The 22,487-nt window shown below is 41.7% G+C and overlaps 1 protein-coding gene across 1 annotated transcript in view; it reads right to left on the bottom strand.

The window, feature by feature from the left end:
• The window catches only part of PCP4 (Purkinje cell protein 4), a 48,704-nt gene that overhangs the window by 15,146 nt on the left and 11,071 nt on the right, over positions 1 to 22,487 (bottom strand). Inside the window, exon 2 of the mRNA XM_083855521.1 lies at positions 15,350 to 15,401. Within this exon, the coding sequence (XP_083711647.1) occupies positions 15,350 to 15,401 (52 nt within the window). The remainder of the gene's footprint in view (positions 1 to 15,349; positions 15,402 to 22,487) is intronic.

Genomic DNA, 22,487 nt, shown 5'->3' with positions numbered 1-22,487 from the left:
AAATTCCAGCCCAGCCTCTACCCACACCAGCCAACTCCTGCTCTCCCCTCCAGTTCTCACATCCGAGTCCATATTCCTCCCTCCCAGTCCTGTTTCCCATCCCCAAAGCATCAAAACCTGCCTAATCCTCTGTCATTCCACCTTCCTGAGGAGACCTACTGAACTCTTTTGTCATCCCATCCCTTGCTCCAGTTTCTGGGACCTTCTGCTTCCAAGGACAGAGGCACATTTTTTCCTAAGCAATTCTGATGTTTTGGGAAGCACAGAAAGGGCACGACCCTGCCCTTGGCTTCAGCTCCTGGCCAAAGCATTGCTGAATGTAGCAGCAATCAAGGAAAACTATGATTTCCTTAAGCCTTTCAAAGACAGTGTTGGTTTAATTGCTTTAGTGTTTACTATTTGACTCAGAGATGTTGAGTTTTCACGGACAAAAAAAAAAAAAAAATAATTAACTGCTTCACTGAACTCACACAAATGTAAGACTTGTCCTTCTAAACATTTATAACTTGGCCTCTATAACAGATAGAAAAGTCACATCCCAGATGACAAATTTTACATTTCTGTTCAAAATGACAAAGACTCAAAGCAGTCAAACAAAAGGCCACCAGAAATTGTTTCTAATTTCTTGATGTGCTAACATTTTGCTCAAGCCTCATTTTTGGAAACTACCGGAATGACTTTGCTGAACCCTTCCAAAATAATTCTGCTTGAGGCAAGCAATCAAAATGACAAATTTCAGCCTGAGCAATTGGATTTTGGCAAGGTTGTGTACAACTGAAAAGGGAGCTTTTAACCAGCAGAGTTCAGCAGCTGTTAATCGGCCTTGCCACCAGTGCAGATTGCAATAAACAAAGTAAGTGCATTTAATACCAATGAAGGAATGTAAACTGAACGAAATAAAAGTTATGGATAGCTGGAAAATCTTTAAAAGGGATCAAAAGCAGAGGGTGAATGTTACTTTGTGGTGTTTTGAGAATTGCCAATGATTTTTTTAAGATTTAAGCACGGGAAAAAAATTGAAAACAGTTGAGTCACTTAAAATGATTACAGGGAAGACAAAAATTAATCTGAGTAGTGTTTTACACATTCGATGCTGAGGATTTGTCTCTACTTATCTCTGCTACTCATTTAAAATTTTTCTAGAAAACATTTTCCCTTGTGTGAATTTAAACCCTGACGGGCACTTTTTAAGGTCTGTCTGGATTTACAGACATGTCAGATTGTCAATAAAGCTGATCAGAAACAGCATCTGAGCTGCCACACACAGGTGGCCAACCTCAGATCGTCTCTCCAGCTTGTGTTTTCTGATCTAGAGACATCCTTTCTTCCTCTCTCTGTTTCTGAGGATTACAAGGACATGAGCTTACAAACATCTGGAAGAAGGACTAAACCTTTCATTCATCTGCTGTGCTTCAGAAAACACAAGCTGTGTTGGTGAAAGGAAGGACTTAAAAAGGGACTCACATCCTTCACTACCTCCAAAGTGCTGCCATGCGCAGACTGCACAAGATATAGCACACCCCCAGTCCCTGTTCCACTAAAATCCACATAATTGTCTTTATTGCTCAAATTCTAGAATTGAATGTAAACAGAACGATTTAAACAATTGTTTTTCCCTTTTTACTCAGGAAACCAAATATCCATCCTTCCTTCCTTCCTTCCTTCCTTCCTTCCTTCCTTCCTTCCTTCCTTCCTTCCTTCCTTCCTTCCTTCCTTCCTTCCTTCCTTCCTTCCTTCCTTCCTTCCTTCCTTCCTTCCTTCCTTCCTTCCTTCCTTCCTTCCTTCCTTCCTTCCTTCCTTCCTTCCTTCCTCCCTCCCTCCCTCCCTCCCTCCCTCCCTCCCTCCCTCCCAACACTGCAGAGAATTTCTAACCCAGATTCCTTGACAGGAAGCAGAGACTGGCCATGTAGAAAATTTCTGGGCTACAGGTCCTTGGAGAAGATTCTGAGCTATGGGAATTAGCTGTGGAGAAAATTCTGGGCTACATCCTTTGTTGTGTGGTAAAACCAAGCAGAAGGGTGGCAGAGGTGAGATTAATTAAGCCTGAAGAATTGTTTATTCTTCTGGCCTTTGATTTCAGAGCTGAATGTAGGTTATCAGGTGTGGTACCTTTGAGGGAAGATGTGGATACACTTGTGTGTATTCCAGACCTCCAGTTGCATTTGGGTCCCATCCTGAGGAATGACAGGAGCACATAAACCCTCATCCTGGCTTTCTCAGGTTCATACAGGACAGGTGAGGATCAGACAACCTCCTTTTCACCTCTCAGGAGACAGAACCCATCAAGGGAAGGGCATTGAGACAGAGCTGAGCTGGATCCAAGGCTGTTTGGTGTCCTGAAGCAGCCATCTCTGGGTCTGGCAGCCAGCAAAATAATTACTAGCAGAAAATGTGTATTTTAATCTCACCTAATGATTGTATTCATCAAGCAGACGGCTGTATTTGTCACTGGAAGAAATTTCTTGGTGACCTTTCCAATGAATGTGTTCACAACAAAACTATGTGTCTCTGGTGAGAGCTCTGTGTCCCCCGTGTGAGCTCTGCCTCTGGCAGGGAAAAATGTGGAGAAACAGGGGGAAAAAGCATTCCTGGCTTATTTTAGCCAAGAAGGTAAGAAGACAAATGGAAGACATGGAGGTTTGAACCTTTTCTGTCAAAGGGTGATGGATGCTGTCAGCAGAGGGTGAGACATTGGCTTTGCCAATCAATCATTCTCTCCATCAGCACCACTTGGTCTCTTCTCAAATAAACTTCTTTGGCTTAAATTCCTACCCCTGTCAAATTCAAGAGAAAGAAATAGCTTTTCTAGAACCCAGTGGGAAGAAGTTTGGAGAATAATGACCCATAAACAATAGCGTATATTCCTGTGCCATTTGCCCAGCAGGACCAGGTGTGGGAGGGTTGGTGGACATTGTCTGCTCTCCCTTGCTGAACCTCTTTGAAGCTTTTCCAGAGCTGTGCCAGACAAAAGTGTCACAATTCGTGTTTAAGTATTTATAGCTTTCACAGGAGGGACCACAGAAATAAAAAGCAAAAGTCATGAGATGGAATCCTCCGGAGGTTCCTCAGCTCAGAACCATTCCATTATGGAAGAACATCAAAAAGGAAATGTAATTTTTGGCACTTCCCCCCATTCCTCCCCATGCCACGGGCAAACTTTGGGAACAACACAGTCTAGAAGCTGTTCTGGGATGCAGCAGAGTTAGAGTAGAATTTTAGTCTCTATTCATCATCTTAAGAAGATTACTGCAGCTAACATTAGCATTTCTGCTATTACATGGTGGACTGGCTGAAGTCCAGCCTGAGTTGGAATTAGAATACTTATTTCTTTTCTTTTATTAGTTCTTTTTCTTCTTGCAGTAGAGGATGATGGACACAAAAGAAGCCAGTGAAGAAAGCTGCATCAAGGGATACCCATGCTTTGTAGTTTCTCCCCAAGTAACTGTTTATGTGAGCTTTTAATTCCAACTCAGTTTGGTTTTAAGTTTCAAGTTTAAACAAAATTAAATATAAGCACATCCACAACTGCCATTATTTTTGAGTGGGTACTATGTGAGACCTTTAAGAAGTTACTGTTTTCCTCTCCAAACTATAAATATATCCAAATTTACTTGAAACTTGGCAAGAAAAGATTTTATAACTACGATAAATTTAACCCTTGTTTTGAGTCTCCTGCAACTCTTTGGACATCGCAGTAATTTTCTGGGGCTGTAGGTAGTTTCCTGCAGGATTCTGTAGTACTGTGGTGCATATTTGGGGCTGAATTTCTTGACTGAACTTGCAGAGTAGAAACCAACAATTAACCTGAGCTGAGTTAGAGAGCAGCTGCTTCTATTCTGCTGTGTATTTGTGGGGGTTCTGGCCTGGCAGCAAAAGGCTTCGTTTATTTTTATTTATTTCAATGTAATTGCTGAGATAGGGAGTGATGCAGCCCAGAGCTGCCAACCTCCTTTGCTGGTGTCAGGGATACCTTTTGTTGTTGTAAGTGATGCTGTCTGAATGTGACAAAACACTTGATAAGCTTGGCCAAGCGTGCCAGGAAACAAAACAAAACAAAACAAAAAGCAATGTGGATTTTCAGTCCAGGCAGTTCAAAAAACCCCAGGGTGTTCTGCCCCCACCAGGGAATTGTTTCAGGAGAAAATCTGATCGATTTGGTTAAGAAAAAAGAAGAAAGTTCTGCTTTTTGCTAATCAGGAGAGGCTGCACAGATTGAGGTGAGCACTAGGAAACACTCAGAGTTGTGGTGCACATTTCCAGAGCTCTCCTGGCAGTGGTTCCTGCTGGTTTTTGCAAGGCCCAAGAGACATTCACTCACAATATTGAAGCTTTTAACCAGTCACTGGCTTGTGTAAGTAGATATTTTCCTGCCACTGAGACACCTTGTTACAGGCAACAAGTGAATGTGCCCATGGGAGTGGGATGAAGCCCGTGGTGAGTTATTCCTTACTTTCTTCATAAAACCTGAGGTTTGCCTTTCATCTTTTCCACAAGCAGGATCTTCTCTGTCTACCTTCTCTTCCTGTCTCCCTCATTTCTTCTATCTCACCTCTCATTCCTTCTCCTCCCCCAGAGAATTTTGTGTCTCTTCAGCACAGCCAGGTCAAGTGCTGCTTCTCCCTCTAGCTAATTTCCCCTCCTGTTTTCCCAGGAAAATTTGCTGTCTGGGTCATTAGTAAAGAACATAAATTTGCCAAAAAGAAGGTTCCTGACTAATGCTCTAATTTGGGGTCATAGCAACCTTCACCTGAACCTTCTCATTCCTCTCCAGTCAGTCTCACAAAAAATTTCCCAGACTCTAGGTTTGAGCAAGGGCCAGGTGAGGAATTGCCTGGAAGGAGAGAAACACTCCTAAGAGACAAAGCAGTTTTTAATGGAAGGAAGGAAAGAAGGAAGGAAGGAAGGAAGGAAGGAAGGAAGGAAGGAAGGAAGGAAGGAAGGAAGGAAGGAAGGAAGGAAGGAAGGAAGGAAGGAAGGAAGGAAGGAAGGAAGGAAGGAAGGAAGGAAGGAAGGAAGGAAGGAAGGAAGGAAGGAAGGAAGGAAGGAAGGAAGGAAGGAAGGAAGGAAGGAAGGAAGGAAGGAAGGAAGGAAGGAAGGAAGGAAGGAAGGAAGGAAGGAAGGAAGGAAGGAAGGAAGGAAGGAAGGAAGGAAATAATTTTGTTTCCTGAGCAAAAAAAGGGGAAAATTTTTGTTTGAACTGTTCTGTTTATATTCAGATCTAAAATTTGAGCAGTAAAAACAATTATGTGGGTTTTAGTGGGACTGTAAATTTTAGATGTCTATCAGTATGAGATCTTTAACTTAGATTAGGAGCTGCAGTGATAGATACTGTTGGATTAGCACAGGCACATAATGAATTCCAAAATCCTGCAGTAACATGTTGTGCTCTTGGCTATTAGCCTGGGTTTTAATTAGTTTCTGCTAATGAATATATTTGTACATGTCCATCTTTTATTGGCAGCTTTTAAACGAGTAGTAAATTGGTCACTGTGGAGTGCCAGTGTTTCACTAAAACCTAAGGAATAATTAATGCTTTCTCCACCTAGAGTCAACCAGCAGTCTCAGGAGGCTTTAGGTATAAATTAGAATGAAAGATGAGATACTCAAAATACAGTTAGAGAACTCATTCATCAGCGGTGATTAAATAATGTCACTGTGAGACCCTGGAGAAGTGCTGAGAGCTGATTTCCAGCTCTGGAATACCCACACCATCTCCCAAGAGCTGCCAGAGCACCCTGCCCTATTTTTTTTCCACTGTGACTTTCAAAATGCCTTTTCCATATCCAGTTCTACCCAACTTTCTTCTGTTTTCAGAAATTCCTCCTTGGAAAATACGTCTTTTTCTCAGTCTTTCCTATTCACTGTGGGCTGGGGGAAAAATGAACCAATACTAAGAGTGCTTGGCTAAAGGAAATGCTGCCATCAAATCCAGTATCCTGGCTAACAAAATCCTCAAGCCAGAAAATATTTTGTTGTTTTCACATCCATATTTCCACAGAGAAAATGGCTGTGAGAGCTGGCACAAGGTGGTCAGGATAGATCAAATCTGGATAAAGATGGAGTGGTTTGAGATGGATATAAGTAAAGAGCCCAGGTACAAATCAGACTTTTTAAAATACCCTGCTGAGCATCCTACTTAACTCTAGAGATAGACAAAATATTCTTATATTTATGATTTATTTTATTATATTATTTTTATTACTCTGTAATCTTAGTACTACCCACAAATTCCTCAGCCTTGAAAGAGCTAAGCAAATTAGAAACCTAAATCAAATTAAGATCTATGAACACCAGGCTCTGCAGAGGAGGTCATTGTGGTTCTGATAACCACAAAAAAATGCCACCAAAAATACATTTTTCTCCGTTGAGAACAGACAGAGCTTTAGGTCTGTCACACAGATGTGGACTCAAAAAGCCAGACATGAAGAATTTCACCCCAAACTTACAGAGAGAGGCACAGGAACCCAAGACATGTGTGGGGCTGACTTTTAGACACCCTTCTCTTCCTTTGGACAAGCAACCTAAACATTTTATATAACATCCTGAAATACTCTGAGCACAGGGACTGAAGGTGAAGTGTTGTGCTGGTTCCTGATGCAGCATCTACTTCCTTCCTGCTTGTTGTTTTGGCCACCAGCTCAGCAAAGGACCACGTTTTCATCATGTCTGTAACACTCCTGCTGTTCTAAATTCTGGTGCCTGCTTACACAAGGGAGCCTGACAACACCAAATTACCAGCTAATTTTGGAGCATCGAGCTAAGTGCCTGCAGACAGCTGTGTGCTACAAATTAAAATCTTAAAAACCTTCAGAAAAAAAAAATAAGATTAATCATTTACCGATTGCTAACGGAGGAGCTCTTAAGCAGGAAAGTGTTTTCATTCCATTTACAAACCCAAGAAGGAAGAAGAAAGAAGAAAAACAAAAGCCTGTGGTGTGAAGTAAAGCAGGTCTGGGTACAGTCATGTGTGTACAGTCAAAAAGAAAAGTGATGTTTCCACAACAGTAAGTCCTGGTAACCACTGTTGGGCATTGATTGTGTTCCTCTTTCATTTTTCACTTCCTCTAAATTAAAAAAAAACATGCTGCTCAGCTATATGCACCTCTTGTAGCCTTTTAATCATCTGTTGTTAGTGTCGGAGAATGAACATGGAGAGATGAATCTCCAAGCTGTGCCAGCCAGCCCAGCTCCACTGATTCCCAATGTAAATATTCCAGCTCCCACATCCCATTGACTCCAATCCTGACACACCCCAAACCACCACCCTTGATGATGCAGGAGCAGGTTCATTTCAGAGGTGATTTTATAGGTGTTACCAAGGTTATTGAGAGGCTGGCTTGAGCTGTGTCCTCCCTTTGGGTCAGCACCAGCACCAAAGCAGAGCTAAAGGCTCCTGCTCCCAAGAAAACACATTTTCCAGGCAGTGCACATTTGTGGAAGGCAGCCAGTTACGTGCCAGTCACGGAAAAAAAGCTCCTTCTCCCTGGTGCACAGTCAGGCAGCTCACTGATAATTACAGGCTGATTTCCAGAAGAAATATGGCACTTGTCAAAGGCATCATTTCAATTCTGTCTTTCCTCGTTAACACTTGATGGGAACTCCAGTATATTTATGACTCATCCAAAAGGCAGAACCCACCAGCATCACCACAGCTTTATTTTTATTTTCTTAATTTAATTTTTTCTTCATTTCTAATCACTGACTGTTTTTTCCCCTCTAATGACCTTGGCTGATTTTCCAGACAGTTTCTCAGAAAGAAACCAGGCTACCTTTCAGGTGTTCAAATACCCACTTGAACGAGGCACCTCATGATGATTTCCCTGGGCTTCTCCTGATCTCAATATTGCAGGAATGCTGCAGTTCTACTGACTTCTACCTCCTGCAAAGCAGCAGACTGTGAGGGACCATATAGAAATATATATATAACTCCTATACATGTGTTCATCTCTCACATTTTTAGAAATGCAGCCGGATTTTTAGATGCACCCGGGTTGAGAACATCGCATCCACGCAGGCACACAAGGTTCCCAAGCTGTGTGCAGGCACTGTGTGCAAAACAAAGATCCCATAAATTAATCAAGTTGTTCTCCTGGCAGGCTGGAAAGAAAAGAGGTGGACCAGGGCAAGAATTGTTATTGTTATCTCTATTTTTAAATACTTGGAGGACTCTCAGTTACTATGGTGGGGAGGACCATATAAGTACCTAGACAGATTCATTGGTAGCACAAGTATCAAATGTGAAGATTCTCCATGTCAAAGGTACCAGTTAATAGGAGTTTTATATTTTTGAAATAATTTCTCATTTTTTAAGTCCTTAAAGCTGAAATGTTTATTTTATGCTTGTGCTGTTCTGCTCCATGTTTTCTTTTCCTTGTGGGACTTCTGCATTAAAAAAAAAATAAAAAAAGAAACCCAAAACATGCAAGAAAAAGCTGCATAATTAACATTATACAGTAACATACTGACAGACATCTTTCATGTGGACAGTGCTATGTTCTTTGTGTGGGAAGATGGACTTATTTGGGAGTAATGAGAGTGATTATAAATCATACACAAAATGAAAACTTGTGGGGAATTCCAGAGCCAGGGCACAAGACAGACTACAAGAGCACTGCTGTTAATTGATGAAACTTTTAATACAATCCTTTTTCTTTTTTTTTTTAAGATGCTTCTGCCTAAACTTTTAAAAAATGAAGGCTCCTGATTACCAGACAAGGTGCAGCTGTAATGCACAGTGTCAAAGCCAACCTGACAGATAACAGAAAAAAAAGAACAATATTTACTCTTTAAGAAGTATTACTTCAGTTTAGATCAAATACATTGATTAAACTCCCTTCAGAGGCTCCTCTCCATGAAACCAGATGGTCACTGCACATGGACAGGCACATGTGGGTGTAGGTGAAGTTTCAGTGCAGAAGGTGCCACCATTATCTCAAACACACATAAAAATCATCACTTTAGAAGTTTTGTTGCTGGATAAACACCAAAATTTGTTGATCAGAGAGTTTTAGTGAACCATCCTTCATCACCCCAAATAAATAAGCACACAGCATCCCTCTGGAGAGGACTCATGCTCATCCCTGGCCTCCAGAAATGGAAATTCACCTAGGAGAGGAAATAAAGTTCATGTATAATTCCCTTCTCTTCCTCTCAGCATCCTCCCCAGGGAAGATCTGTGAACAATTCCAGAGCTTTGTTATTAAAGGCTCAAATCTGCCTTTAGCTGAGCCCTGCTGGCTGCTGCAGGGATGGGCTCATTCCTTGGGCACATTCCTTAATAAAAAACATCAGGATGGGCAAAGGGAGAGAACCAGGCCAGGAGAGGACCTGAGACATCTTTGGTTCGGTTCTGGGCCAGGAGAGGACCTGAGACATCTTTGGTTTGGTTCTGGGTAAACTTTCCATGCAGTTCTCCCCCAGGCAAATGCCTAAACTGCAACTCAGCAGTTTCCTGCAGTGTTTTTGCCATGCCTCGAGATGGGATTCATCTGGAACTGTTCACTTGGGACTTTTTCTCCTCTCATCTGATCCACCCTCGGCTACAGATCACAGTGTTGAGTTCTCACAGGGTTTTTACACCTCTCCCTGAGCCTGGGCAATCTGTACATGACCGAACACAACTTATGTAACCGTGCTGAGGGTTCAGACACTTTTGGATTTAGGCTCTGGGAAGGTGTTATGGTATTTGGTGGTTGCAGACACGTCTGAGAATGTTGCTGAGGCACAGACTTTTTATTTTAAGAGATGTGGGATGAGGTACAACAAGTCATTCTCATTTCACTTCACAAATCCCCACTAGTACTAGACTGGATGAAATAGGGCAGAATTTGGCTTTGGATATAGGCTGAAAGTAGAATAAGAGAGGCTGCATTACTGGGAGATCTTATCCCTTGAAGCACCACTTAAAAGGGATGAGAGAATTTTAGAACACCACAGTGAAAAGAGACAACAAGGCAAGCTCATTTCCCTGCCAGCTCTCAACCTATCACCCAGGAAAAGTCAATATTAATTACCTTCATCCAATACTCTCCATCCTAACTTCTGATTAGTGCTGTGGGGGTGAAATATCAGAGAGCAGCAGTTTGAAAGGGTTTGGGTGGGGTTTTTTTACATCGATTCAGCAGTTGTTTGCAATACTGAAGATTCATCTCTCTTGCCACACAAGCAATGTTTTGTGGGAAAGAAAATGCATGAGCATTGCAATGCAGTAGTTCAGGCTCTGTCCTTTCCTTGGACTAAAAAATGTGACCTCTAGGCCCGGGAAGATACAGCAAACCATGTTCCATGAGGTCCTTTGAATATTTACACAAATTACCCTCATGTGTTCCCCTCCCTCCTCAGAATCGTTTTTTCCACCAGTTAAGTTTATTTGTAGGGCAGTTCCCAAAAACAGCATATTTTTTACACAGCCATTGGAGAATATTAGTGGAAAATTAATTTTGAGTTCTTAAAGAGATATTTATATTAGCCCATACTACAATAATGATCCTGGTCTCTAGCCAGGAATTGAAGCTCTATTAAGCTAAGCACTCTACATAAATAACTATGAATATTATTATTCACTCTGTCAGATCTGGCAAGATATTTTTTTATTCCTGAGTGCAGTGAGCAGAATTTCCCAAATTTCTTGAATAGAGAGAGTGGGTGAATGGACTGTTGGTAACACTGCAAGATGCCTATCCCTACACAGAAAAGCTTACTAGAGAGAGATCTTTATTATTCCACACAGAATTGCTTTGCAGTTACTCACCCTTACCCTTAATGTTTTCTAGAAGCATTCAGACTGAAGTGACTCCATTTTAAATGTAAAATAAAAGAATTTGCTTTATCAACTCTACTGTATCATCTTCATCTTTTACACAGAGGCATCTCATGGACAGGATACAACACAGAATATTTATTCATGTATAATTTTCTGAATGCCCCAAAGCAGAGCTCATACACTGACAAGTGTTTGGGAATGAGAAGAAACTGGAAATACAACTGACCATCTTGCTGTGATTGGATTAATCCACCATGACATCTCAGTTCATGCAAAAACTTACTCATTTTCATTTCACTCAGAGCCAGGAAGGCATAGAATTCATCCCGTGAAAACACTTTACTTTGTTATCATAAATATTCATGTAACTGAATGATAAACCTCATCTTCCAAGAAAAATTATTAATACCAATTAATAATCACATGCTTTATGTAGTTTGAGAAGAAAGGGCGAGATCTATTAATAGGAAAAAGAGCGATGCTAAATTTGAAGATAGAAATAATTGGTTCTGATGCAATTGTTTCCCTGGCAGTTGTGCTGGGCTATTAAAGAGTAGATTGCATGAGAGCAGCTTGCAAATTACACCACAAGAAAAAAAGAAAAAAAAACACAACACAGGGCAATGTAAAACAGAACAAGAAGTGACAAGTGTTAACCTACAAAGGAACTTTGTGACATTGCCAAGGTCACAGAGAAGAATCACTATTATTCACTAAGAATAATCAGGGGGGAACATTCTGTTTTCGTATTTGCATCTGCAAATATGATTGTCCCAACTAATCAAACCAGGTGAGCATGAAGGAAATTACAGCTTCTTATCCCACACTGAGCTGTGTGGGAATAGTAGTGCTGTCTTCCCTCTGGATTTTCCACCACAGAGAACAGCGTTATGTAACAGGTTCACAAGTTACATTTGCAATTTAATAAATAAGCATCTCTTGGGTTTCAGGTAGACTGAGGTCCTTCAGTGAGGTTATGGGCTCAATACTGGGCCCAGATGGTTTAACTTGTGTACCAGGGACAGGGATGAAGGGGCAGAAGCCTCCTCAGCAAGTTTGGTGATGACACAGAGCTTGGAGGAGCAGCTGATCCTCCCAAGGGCTGTGCAGCCCTTCAGAGGGACAACAGGTTGGAGAGATGGGCAGAGAACTGTCTGATATTCAACCAGGGGAAAGTCAGGTCCTTCACCAGGAAAAAAGTAACTCCAGGCACTAGCACAGCCTGGGGGTGACCTGCTGGGGAAGGATGTGGGAGTCCTGAGGGACACCGAGCTGTCCCTGAGCCAGCAGAGTGTCCTGGGGGCAGGAATGTCACTGGGATCCTGGGATGAGCATTCCCAGCAGGTCAGGGCTGATCCTGCCCCTGTGCCCAGCCCTGGAGGCACCTCTGGGTGCTGTGTCCAGCCCTGGATCCTCAGCACAGCAGGGACAGGAGCTCCTGGAGCTGAGGAAGGGCCTGGAGCATCTCCGTGCCCAGGAAAGGCTGAGGGAGCTGGGGCTGCTCAGCCTGGAGAGGAGCCCCAGGGAGAGGGGCCTCAGTGTCCCTGGGTGTTCCTGTCTGTCCTCATGTCTGTCCCTGTGTCAGGGAGGGCAGAGCAGCCCCAGGCTCTGCTCCAGGCCCAGCAATGGCCCCAGAGTCACAGGCAGGGACTGAGCCCAGCAATTCCCCTGCACAGGAGGCACAACTTGTGCCCTGGGCAGTGTCCAGCCCTGAGCAGAGCCCAGAGAGGCTGGAGAGTCTCCTCAATTCAGATATTCCAGAGCCCTCTGGACACAACCCTGTGCTCTGGGAGCAGGGAGGTGGCACCAGATGTCCCTCTGTGGTTCCTTCCATCCTCACCCATCCTGTGTGTGCAGCAGAGCAGTCCCTGCAGCTGAAGGGAGGTTTGCTAAGAGCTGCCACTGCTGTTGTGGGGGTAGGAACTCAACACAGTTAGGGATAAGCTGTTCCTGTCCAAGGAAGGTCAAACAAGAACATGCATTTGTGTCTACCCAAACCATCCCTGCTATAAAAGGAAGCCTCAGAGAGTGAATTTCCCCGAGTGCTGCACAGTGACAGCAAGGCCATACATGTCTTAAAAGAGGGACACTGCTGATTGCCATGGTCATTATTTTATTTTCTTCAGTTTCAACCTAACCTAGAGGCGAGCCCAAAACGCATCTTCCACTGCAATGAACGAACAAAGCTCGACCCCACAGTGTCTCACTGTGTGAATCCAAGCCTGAGAAAAGCCGAGCATCTGTATTTGTTGTCTGAGCCAGTTTTCAGCAGCTTTTCCTGATCTATAAACAGGAGCAAAGACAGCAACCAGACCGGTTTGCCTTTGCAAACATTGTCAGAGCATGACTTTTCTTTTTTTTTCCCCTTTCTTTTTAAAAGATGAAAGGGTTTTTTTCTTTCTCCACCCTCCTTCCTTTGCAACAAGAGGGAAACAAGAGGGAAAGTTTCCTTTTGACAGGGAAACAAACACTTGAAGAAGAGGCTAATAACATTTAGACATGGACATATTGCAGACTTCTGGCCAGAAAAACATGGAACAAAGGATTTATATTGTGAATGTAGGTTTACAGCACACCCCAATTTTCGGAGCAATAAATCACTGCTTGAGTTTTAACCACACAGAGCTAATAAGGACAAAGAGTTACACATTTCTGCTTCTTTGATTTAGCATTCAATCTCAGGTTCAAAGTTCTGATTCTGCTTTATTTTTATGCAAGCATGTGGGCTGGGGAGATCAGAGGACTCTATTCCATCTCCCCTGCTGCTCCTGTGTTTTATGTAGGTGACAGCTTTTCTGCTATAATTTCGTTACAAAAAAATAATTGCTATCTATTTGCCCAAGATTAACTGTGCATCTGTCTGTGTATGTTATACACAAAATTATGCTACAACTAGAACCATATATATTTTTGAATTAATGATGCAGCCTTTGCTCACTCAAAATCCCCACTAAGAAAAAAAAAATTGCTTTTAAAAATGCTGCAGGATCAGTAAATCTAAGCTAAACCTGACAATGGGATGATTTTATTTGGGAAGAAATTTTTATTTGGGAAAGAAGTTCAAGGCAAATGAGCAGAGTTCAGAATGTGCTCAAACAGAAAAGAGAAAAACACGCTCCCTATGCTGCCCGAATGGCTGACATAATTTTGCTTGCTTTCCTTCCCTGTTAACTTGAAAATGCAAATTGCTTTGCTGTCAGGGTACATTTGTTCCCACTAATTCAAGACGCTATAACAAGCCAAAATATTTATTTGGGTTTATTTTTTCCACTCCAATTTGTGTTTATTTTTTCCACTCCAATTTGTGTTTTATCATAGTGGGAGCATCATCTATGGATTTCATTTACTGAAACATTATACAAACAGCCCTTACGGGAAAGTCACCTCCCTGTAATTGGAAAATTATCCATAAAGAAGGCTCTTAATGCTTTAGGATGTGTTGCCTCAAAGGGCCCAAAAATTCTACTCTGACCAACACTTAAAAGGCCAGAACACATACTCAAAATAACTGCTCAAATGGCCCATTGGAAAAGCCTTGGATTTTCAGAGAAGGGATCTTTCAGACCTTTCCTGCTTTTCAGGGGATGAGATGGACACAGAACACGTTCTTTTAATTAGAACTGGATGAGCAAACAGAAGCAGAGAGCACATTTTATAGTTCAGTTCTCTTTCTGATGCTGCTTCTTTGTCAGCTGGGTATTTAAAAAAAAAAAAATCCAAAGTTTTTTTATCTTTTCCTTTGAAAAATGTTTCTGATGGTAACCGACTTTAAATCAATTATCACTTGTGCGTAAAGCATTTCTGCTCCTCTAAGAAATAAAATGAGATTTCAGCTGATAAAACCCCAAACAATTATCGTTTTCCTGAAAATTCAGTTTTGTGTTCTTCTGGGGAAAAAAAACAAAACAAACAACCAATGTTTTTTAATTAGACTTGTTTGTGCCACTTAAAGGGCTGAAATTGGTCTCTGCCAGCCCCTTTGTTAAGGTCTGAAAAAGGCCCATGAGTCACCCCTTGGAGGAGTGGAGATGAGTCCAGACTCACTCCAGTGACGAAATTCAGACTCTTTGCCATCTGGTCCTTCCATGAGAGCTCCATCCATAGCTTCTCTCTAGCAACACCCAAAATGAGCTCTAAACAAGTGGATTTTAACTTTGGTATCTTAGTTCTGGGCCAAAAATTAGGTAGGATTAATCAGACTGAAGAAACTCTATGAGCAAATCTTTAGAAACTTTTTTTTCTCTTTACCTTCCTCATTCATGGAGCAGATCATAAGAATACCCCACCTTGTTTTTTGATGTTCTTTTCACACATATCTAGTTTTGTTTTAGCCTCATTTGTGCCTGCTCTGACTTCTGTGAAGTCCTTTAGTTCACCCTACGCACTCAGAAAAGAGACTAGCAAAGAGTTTAAACATACAAATAAAAAGAAAATAAACCCACTGAAGCCCTTCCAGTTTCTCAAACACAATCAAAAGATAAGTTACGACACCAAAGCCTTCACTACAAGCATCTGTCATTGCAGTAAGAAGTATTTTGGCTCCGTTTTACTCAGTATTCTCCACCCAGAAATAAAGTCAACTCTTACCATTCTCACCAGACGTCTTGTCTTTCCCATTTGTAGCTCCGGTTCCTTGTCTCTGTTTGGGGGGGAACAAAAAAAAACACAAAACAAGAGGTTAGAACACACTTGAACATGAATTTTCCCCTTGGAATTCCTGGTAATTACAGCCTGATTTCTCCTCCATATGTTGGATAATCCATTCACCCTCATGCAACGCTGCTTTGAGACGCTGCCAGTGAACCAGGAACGCTGAGTTCCATTTCGAGGTTGGACTCTGTGATCCTGGAGTTCTTTTCCAATATAAAAGATTGATTTAAGTCCAGCTGCATCACTCCATGTGCCCCCCTGATGTAATTATCACCATGAGTGATGTGTATGGGTGTAATCAGGTTCCCTGCAGTCCAAGGGTAGGAGCTACACTGCAGCGTTTCATTTCTTCAGCTCCCTGCTGGGCCTCCCCTTCCATGACTCAGGAGACTCCAGGGAAGTTGTGAGGTTTTGCAGGGACAAAATTATAAGGGTCAAAGCCCAGCCTGAAGTTAATTTGGGCAATGCCATAAAGAAGACACAATAACAATGTTCCTAGAAATACATTAGCAACAAAAGGAGGACTAAGGAGAATCTTCCAGACCTCATTTTGACTAGAAGATTCGTCTTCTGCTTTGACCATAAGAGAAGATGGAATTTCCCACTTTAATTCACTTTGTCCAAAGAATAGCCTCCTGAATTTCCATGAAAAATGAACTGATTTAGATCACTCTGCCAAGTGACAGGTGGCAAACATTAGGGCAGTCAAAATATTCCCAATGGCAGAGTACCAGAGTGGTTACAATAGTAGGGAACATTCCAGCTTAGGAATGGTCACTCTCTGAAAATTATTCTGCATCCCCCAGAGAAAGCATCTCAAGGTGGATTAAGGTATTTAAAGGGTATGGCAAAACTAACATTTCTTATGCCAAATTATTCATGTTTGTGTGTGTTACTGAAATAGAACTAAAAAAATCATCCTCTAGGGTTGAACGTGTTAAAAATCTGGGAATATGAAAGTCAGGGAATAAATCCAGCTGCACTCAGCCATCAGAGGCAGCACATCCTCAGGCACCAGGGAACTGAACAGGTACAGGAACACTGCAAACCAAATGGTTTTTACCAACATCTGGACAGTCATGTGGATTCTCCTACGAAAATTCATACAGCCAGGTTTATCTGACGGCATTTTCTCTAAATTTTCTGTTAAAACCTTCTCTGCATTGGTTTCTGTCTTTTGCCTTTCCCAGCAGTGGTATTTCCAAGGTATTTTTTTGTGTATAGACCTAATCATGAGGTGAGTATAAAAACTTCATATGTGCTCTTAGCTCTGACATGGAAAATGGAAATACATTTTTTTTCTCCCTCGAGCCTCAAAGCCAAGACAAAAACCTGGCCAATAACAGAGAATGGGATTCTAAAGGGATAAAAACCTTTGACAAAAGCATAAGTTATCAACAGCCAGAAGTCAATACATCCACCCAACAACCAGTTTTGCTTTGTCCCTTGATTTAAATCCTGGTTAATAATTCCATGTTTCAACTTTAAACAGCACTTTAAAGAAGATTTTAATGCTCATTTACAAAATACCTTATTTTCCCTATCAATAAAAAGGTACCTATATCCCTTTTTCTTCTCCTGTATATTTTTAAACGCTTTTTCAAGTTGTCTTATTTCCTGAGCATTTCAGGCTCTGCTACTTAAGCTTTATGAAAGCTTCTCTTTCCTCCCTAGGCTATACCTGTCAGGTTCAGTCTGCTTATGATGGAGTGCTGGAATATGGATTCACACATTTATTTCGTGTCTCGAGATTTCCCCTCGGGGAGAGCAGAATGTTGTTAAGAGAAAAAGAATAAAAACGTGGGTTTGGTAAATTAGGGTTTTTCTATTCATGAGGTCACGGTATTTTTCTTTAAGTCTGAAATCAGGTGCAATATTCTGCAGCCATTTGTTTGATTGGTGACCACTGGACTTGTACAGAAAGAAACCTGAAAGTCTGCCAAACCAGCTTCTGAGAGCTTTTCCTTTAGTTATAGACATATTTTGATCTATAAGCCCTGTGCTGTCTTCCAAGTGACTGCAACGGATTTGAAAGTGAGAATCAGCTTCTCATTAACGAGGCAGTGAAACTCAGGAAAAAGCCAGATACAATGGGATCATCCTCCTGCAAAGCCTTTAGTCTTTTATTTCAATACATTCAGTGGACCTACTTTTCAAAACATTTTCAAGGTGTTGGTATTATTAGCAGCTGGAGTTTCTTTCTTCTTTCATCACCTTTTATGATGCTACTGCAGGTTGCAGAACAAAGCTGAGCTTTTTTAATGTGGTTCAGAGTAAAAGGGGGACTAAACATGAGGAGGAGTTACTGGGGGTATTTTCAAGAAGCAATGGATGAAATGTTGGTGTAGTAGATATTGTCCATAGATAAAAATAGATGAAATTATTACCACTGAAATACAAGATACAACACAGCCCCAGCTCCCTCTGCCTTTCCTCCCAAAGAAAGGATTCCCATCCCCAACAACTTGCAGCCAGTTCCCTTCATTCAGAGATCGCTTCTGGAATTCCACAGCATCTTCTAAGGCAAGCACCAGGACAGAAACACTGAATAAACTTTCCACCAGGCATCAAAGAAACATCAGAGCTGAGATGAACATGAGTGCAGAACCATAACGATTACACAGTAAAACATGATAAACAGTTTTGTTGCCATGTTGCGTAGGAGGAAACAGAGTTTATGACTGCTTCGGGCTATATTAATTTTTAACTCAGTGGTTTTACAAAACACCAAAGACACATAATTAAAAATGTCTCCAAAAATCAAAGTGACTCCCAATTTGTCAGCAGAGGAAGTTAAAAAGACTTCTGCCATATGCTCAAAATCCCAGTAAGAAAAGAACAGGTTTGCTTTCCTGTTAAACTCTCACAGCTATACACAGAGGCCAGTTAATGTGCTATGAAAATCTCTACTAAATTAGTCCCCAAGGCGAGCAAACTGAGGTCAAAAGTGAACTTGCAGCCACGAGAACATTTCAAGAAGAATGTTAAATTACTGCAGCAGCTTTTCAACTCATTCTTCTTGCCCCTGCTGCACCCCCAAGCCTAATTTTTGCCTTTAATCTTACATTCTGTTCTTGTCTGGAAATAGCCTGACCTTTTCAGCAACGCTTTTAATTAGCACCTCAGTGTTAGGGATTGCAGCCAGGTGTTGATTAGAGAATTTTTGGGGGCAGAAGGGTTGTTTGTTTTATGGTGAGCCACAGAAAAGTCCAAGATCAGGGACATGAAACTGCCAGAACGTTGTGACAAATGGGCTCTTCCAGATAATAACATCATGCTGGTGCTTTGCCTCAGTGCAGGGTCAACAAGGTACAGAGGGCTGTATCCCAGGAAAGCAGTGGCTGCAGATATTCAACAGGATGTGTTTCTACATAAAAAGAATGGAAAAAAATATCCAAGAAGTGGAATTAAAAGAATAGGAATAGGTGGAAAGTTTCAGGAAACTGGATGGCAGAAAAAGTCAGCATAGACTGATGGTGGTGACACATATGAAATGTTATTTAGGATGTTCTGTATTGGAAAAGAGACCAACAGGGAAATTTGTGCATATCCTAGACTTTTTCTAAGCTTTGTTTTGATACCCTAAGGTGTGACAAAAGGAAATACACGTTGGTACTAAGCAACACAAGAAAGCTGTGACTTTGCTAGCACTAAGCCAAGCAAGCCTTCCCTCTGCACCACCACCTGTTCTCCATACAAAGGTTTTTCTTTAAGAAACATAAATTGAGTCCAACTAAACTGTTTCATAAGGACCTTATTTTTTATAGGATTCTTTAATTTAAAAAAAACCCCCTCAGATCTTTCAGCCTTAATGTGAGAAAAAGTACCGAAAAAATACATTTCAAAGATTTATGAAGTTTATGATCTTTCTGCAAATAAAAATGTCACTGAAAATATCTGCTCAGGGACTTGTGGTGTTTTCCAAGCAAGGAAAGCTTCCCAATCACAGCAGAATGATCAGGAGACATACATCAGAATCTAAATGAAGATCCAGAATTTAAGTAGGGGCAAGAAGCAAGCAGCTATGACCTGAGTGGCTACACTCTGCAGAATTTGGGATTTCCATATGATTATTTAGGTTAAGTTCTCCTTTCCTGGAGATTTTTGTGTCACTACCTCTTTCTAACGTCATGTACTGACCTGAAATTATGGCACTCAGCATTTCACACCTTGAAGTGTGAAAAACATTACTCTTAACCACAACACAGTAATAATTTGGTTTAGAAATGGATAAAATAAATCTCAGTGTTTAAAATAAAAATGAAGAGCAGGAAAAATTATGTTGCTGCGACAAAAAGATTTTTGTTGCTGAAGCTGCAAGGGACTCCTGGCCTCTAAGTAATGGAACTGAAATTTTAGCACCAGTGTATTTTTTAGAATTATATATCAGAAAGCATGGAAATGAACAGCTGGGAGAGATAAAGCACACTGCTGGAGAGCCAGGCACAACTTCTATCATTTTACTCATTTCCTCCTAATTATTTCTCCTCCAAACTGGTCTGCAGCACAGACAGATGGCAAATCCCAAACCAACTCCGTGACGTACAGGTTCACTCACATCAGTCACCTACACAACATCTGCAGACAGAGCTGAAGAACCCCTGACAGAAGCTCGGATAAAGCAACAAAAATTACACAAGACACTACACAAATAAACCTTCCTCACTCGTCTACTTGTGCCTCCTTTACAAGTTCCTCCACTCCTCCACGCATTTTTATAGATGTGGCACTGAATATTTATGAGATGAAAGTGTCCTTCAAAGGCCACATCTTCTAAAGGAATTGCACCAGGTACAGAAGACACAGCCAAGATTTTGTCGGAATGATGGATAAATCTGATAATGTGTCTGTTACTTCTGTCTTACACATCGTGGTGAGAAATCGCAGAGCGCATTTCCTGAGCAGCCTGACAGAAAGAAAAATTATTTATCAACTTAAAGACTTCCTCACCTCTGCATCCCCTCCTCCCTGCATGCCCCTCTACTCCAAGGGAGTTTTCCCACAGCCAGTTTTCTGTCTGTTTTGCTTTGTCAGGGCAGCACAATGTTACCAGAGCAAGAGCACCAGAATCCATCTTTCCGTACTGCCTGTCAAAGCTAAATGATCCCTGGCACTTTGACAATTCCTGTAATTATCCTCATGGGTCAGACAGTTTTCTACTTGACTGGGCTCCTGATTGTCCCTAATTTTATTAGGGCTTTCTTATAGCTATTTTAATAAATTAAAACTACGCAGGTGGGCTGGGAGGAGCTGATGGGATTCAAACTGCGGTGGCTACAAGCTGACAGAGGGACAGTGGGTTTTTTGTGACTTTTTTAGTCACTGAAGGGACATGGTTATGCACATGAATGCACATTGTCATCCTGGAAAGCACAGTATTTATTATCTGTCCAAAATTAACAAATCTCTGATAACTGCAAATGGTGGTATTTGCAGTGTAGCCATTGCCCGTGTGGAACACTAATTTTTATTTATATGACTACACAAAATGCACACAGAGTGGTTAATCACATGGATGCTCATAGGTTTAGGCATTTGCTTCAGTTTAGGAGGTGTGATTTGTTTATTTTTGTCCAGACAGAACTTCTGGTTTAAGGTAAATCCTCAGAACAGGCACTTCTGAGTGGACACAGACAGCAGGAGGTCCTTCAGTGCTGAGCACACTCAGAACCATGGAATGGTTTGGGTGGAGGGGACCTTAAAGCCCATCCAGTGCCACCCTCTGCCATGGGCAGGGACACCTCCCACTGTCCCAGGCTGCTCCAAACCCCAATGTCCAACCTGGCCTTGGGCACTGCCAGGGATCCAGGGGCAGCCACAAAATCTCTGGGCAACCTATTCCAGTGTTTCACCCCCACTCACAGGGAAGAATTCCTGCCTTGCCCTCTGGCACTGGGAAGCGATTCTCTGTGTCCTGTCCCTGCAGCCCTTGGGAATTGTCTCTCTCCAGGTTTCCTGGGGCTCCTTCAGGCCCTGCAAGGCCACCCTGAGCTCAGCCCAAAGCTTCTCCTGTCCAGGCTGAACAATCCCAGCTGTGCCAGCCTTTCCTCCCAGCAGAGCTGCTCCATCCCTCTGCTCATCCTGGAGCCTCCTCTGGGCTCTCTCCTTGAGCTCCACGTCCTCCTTGTGCTGGGTCCCAGGGCTGGGGCAGGTCCCAGGATAAATTAGGAGGCATCTGATGAAAATGGGCTGAGGGAATCACTGTCTGGGATAGAGAAACCTACTTAACAGTGCTGATTTTAAATATTCTAATAGCACAGAAAAGAACTTTAGCTGTGCCCCACTTTTGCCGATGCTGGGCTGTAATTTATAAATCAGCGCAGTGAGAACCTGCTGATTTTGTATTCAGATTCCATATAATGTTCTAAACTGAATATTTACACCAACACCAAATGTAATCAACGTAATTAGCACAAACAGTAGCTTGCTTAATATTTAGGTTATTAGCATATTTTGAATTAAAACATTATTTCTCCAAAGACATTGTAATCACAATATTTTTTTTTCAGAGGCAGGGATTAATGGAATCTTTGAAGTTAATTTTGAAAGCAGCTGCAAGAATGTATTTCCCAAATCCTGTTAATTACCATGCCAGCCATGAGAAGTAATCCCTTTTTTATTTCCTGAAGGAAATGGAAGGTTTCATCCAACATGGTTTATTTACAGGGCTAACTCAGACGTGGACAAGGAGTTGTCTTCAACTCAGCAGAATTACTTTTATGAGTGGAATTGGAACTTCAGTGTGGTATTATGGAATTCCCCTAAATTGCGTGTTGGGTTTTGTTTAGCAAAGGGCAAAGAGAGTAAAATCAACTACAAAAAAAACCTTTTTGCATCATGTGCCAAAAAATGACCTCAGTTCTCACATGGACATGGGTGACACAGCCTGTAATCCCAACTACACTGAGGTCTCCTCTTTATCCATTTCCAAGGTGACCCAAGAGGAATATTTCAATTACATAAGAATTGATTAAGCTAGATGGCATAAATAAAAACTGACTGTGGTTCTTAAGGTGGTTTCTTCTGTTTTTTTCTATTATTTCTTATCTATTGGTAGCATCAGACCTGGCATTAC

Source organism: Zosterops lateralis, assembly GCF_965231275.1.
Source record: "Zosterops lateralis genome assembly, chromosome: 2".
Lineage (NCBI taxonomy): Eukaryota > Metazoa > Chordata > Aves > Passeriformes > Zosteropidae > Zosterops > Zosterops lateralis.
The sequence above is the reverse complement of the archived record's forward strand: the minus strand, read 5'-3'. Positions and strand labels throughout refer to the sequence as shown.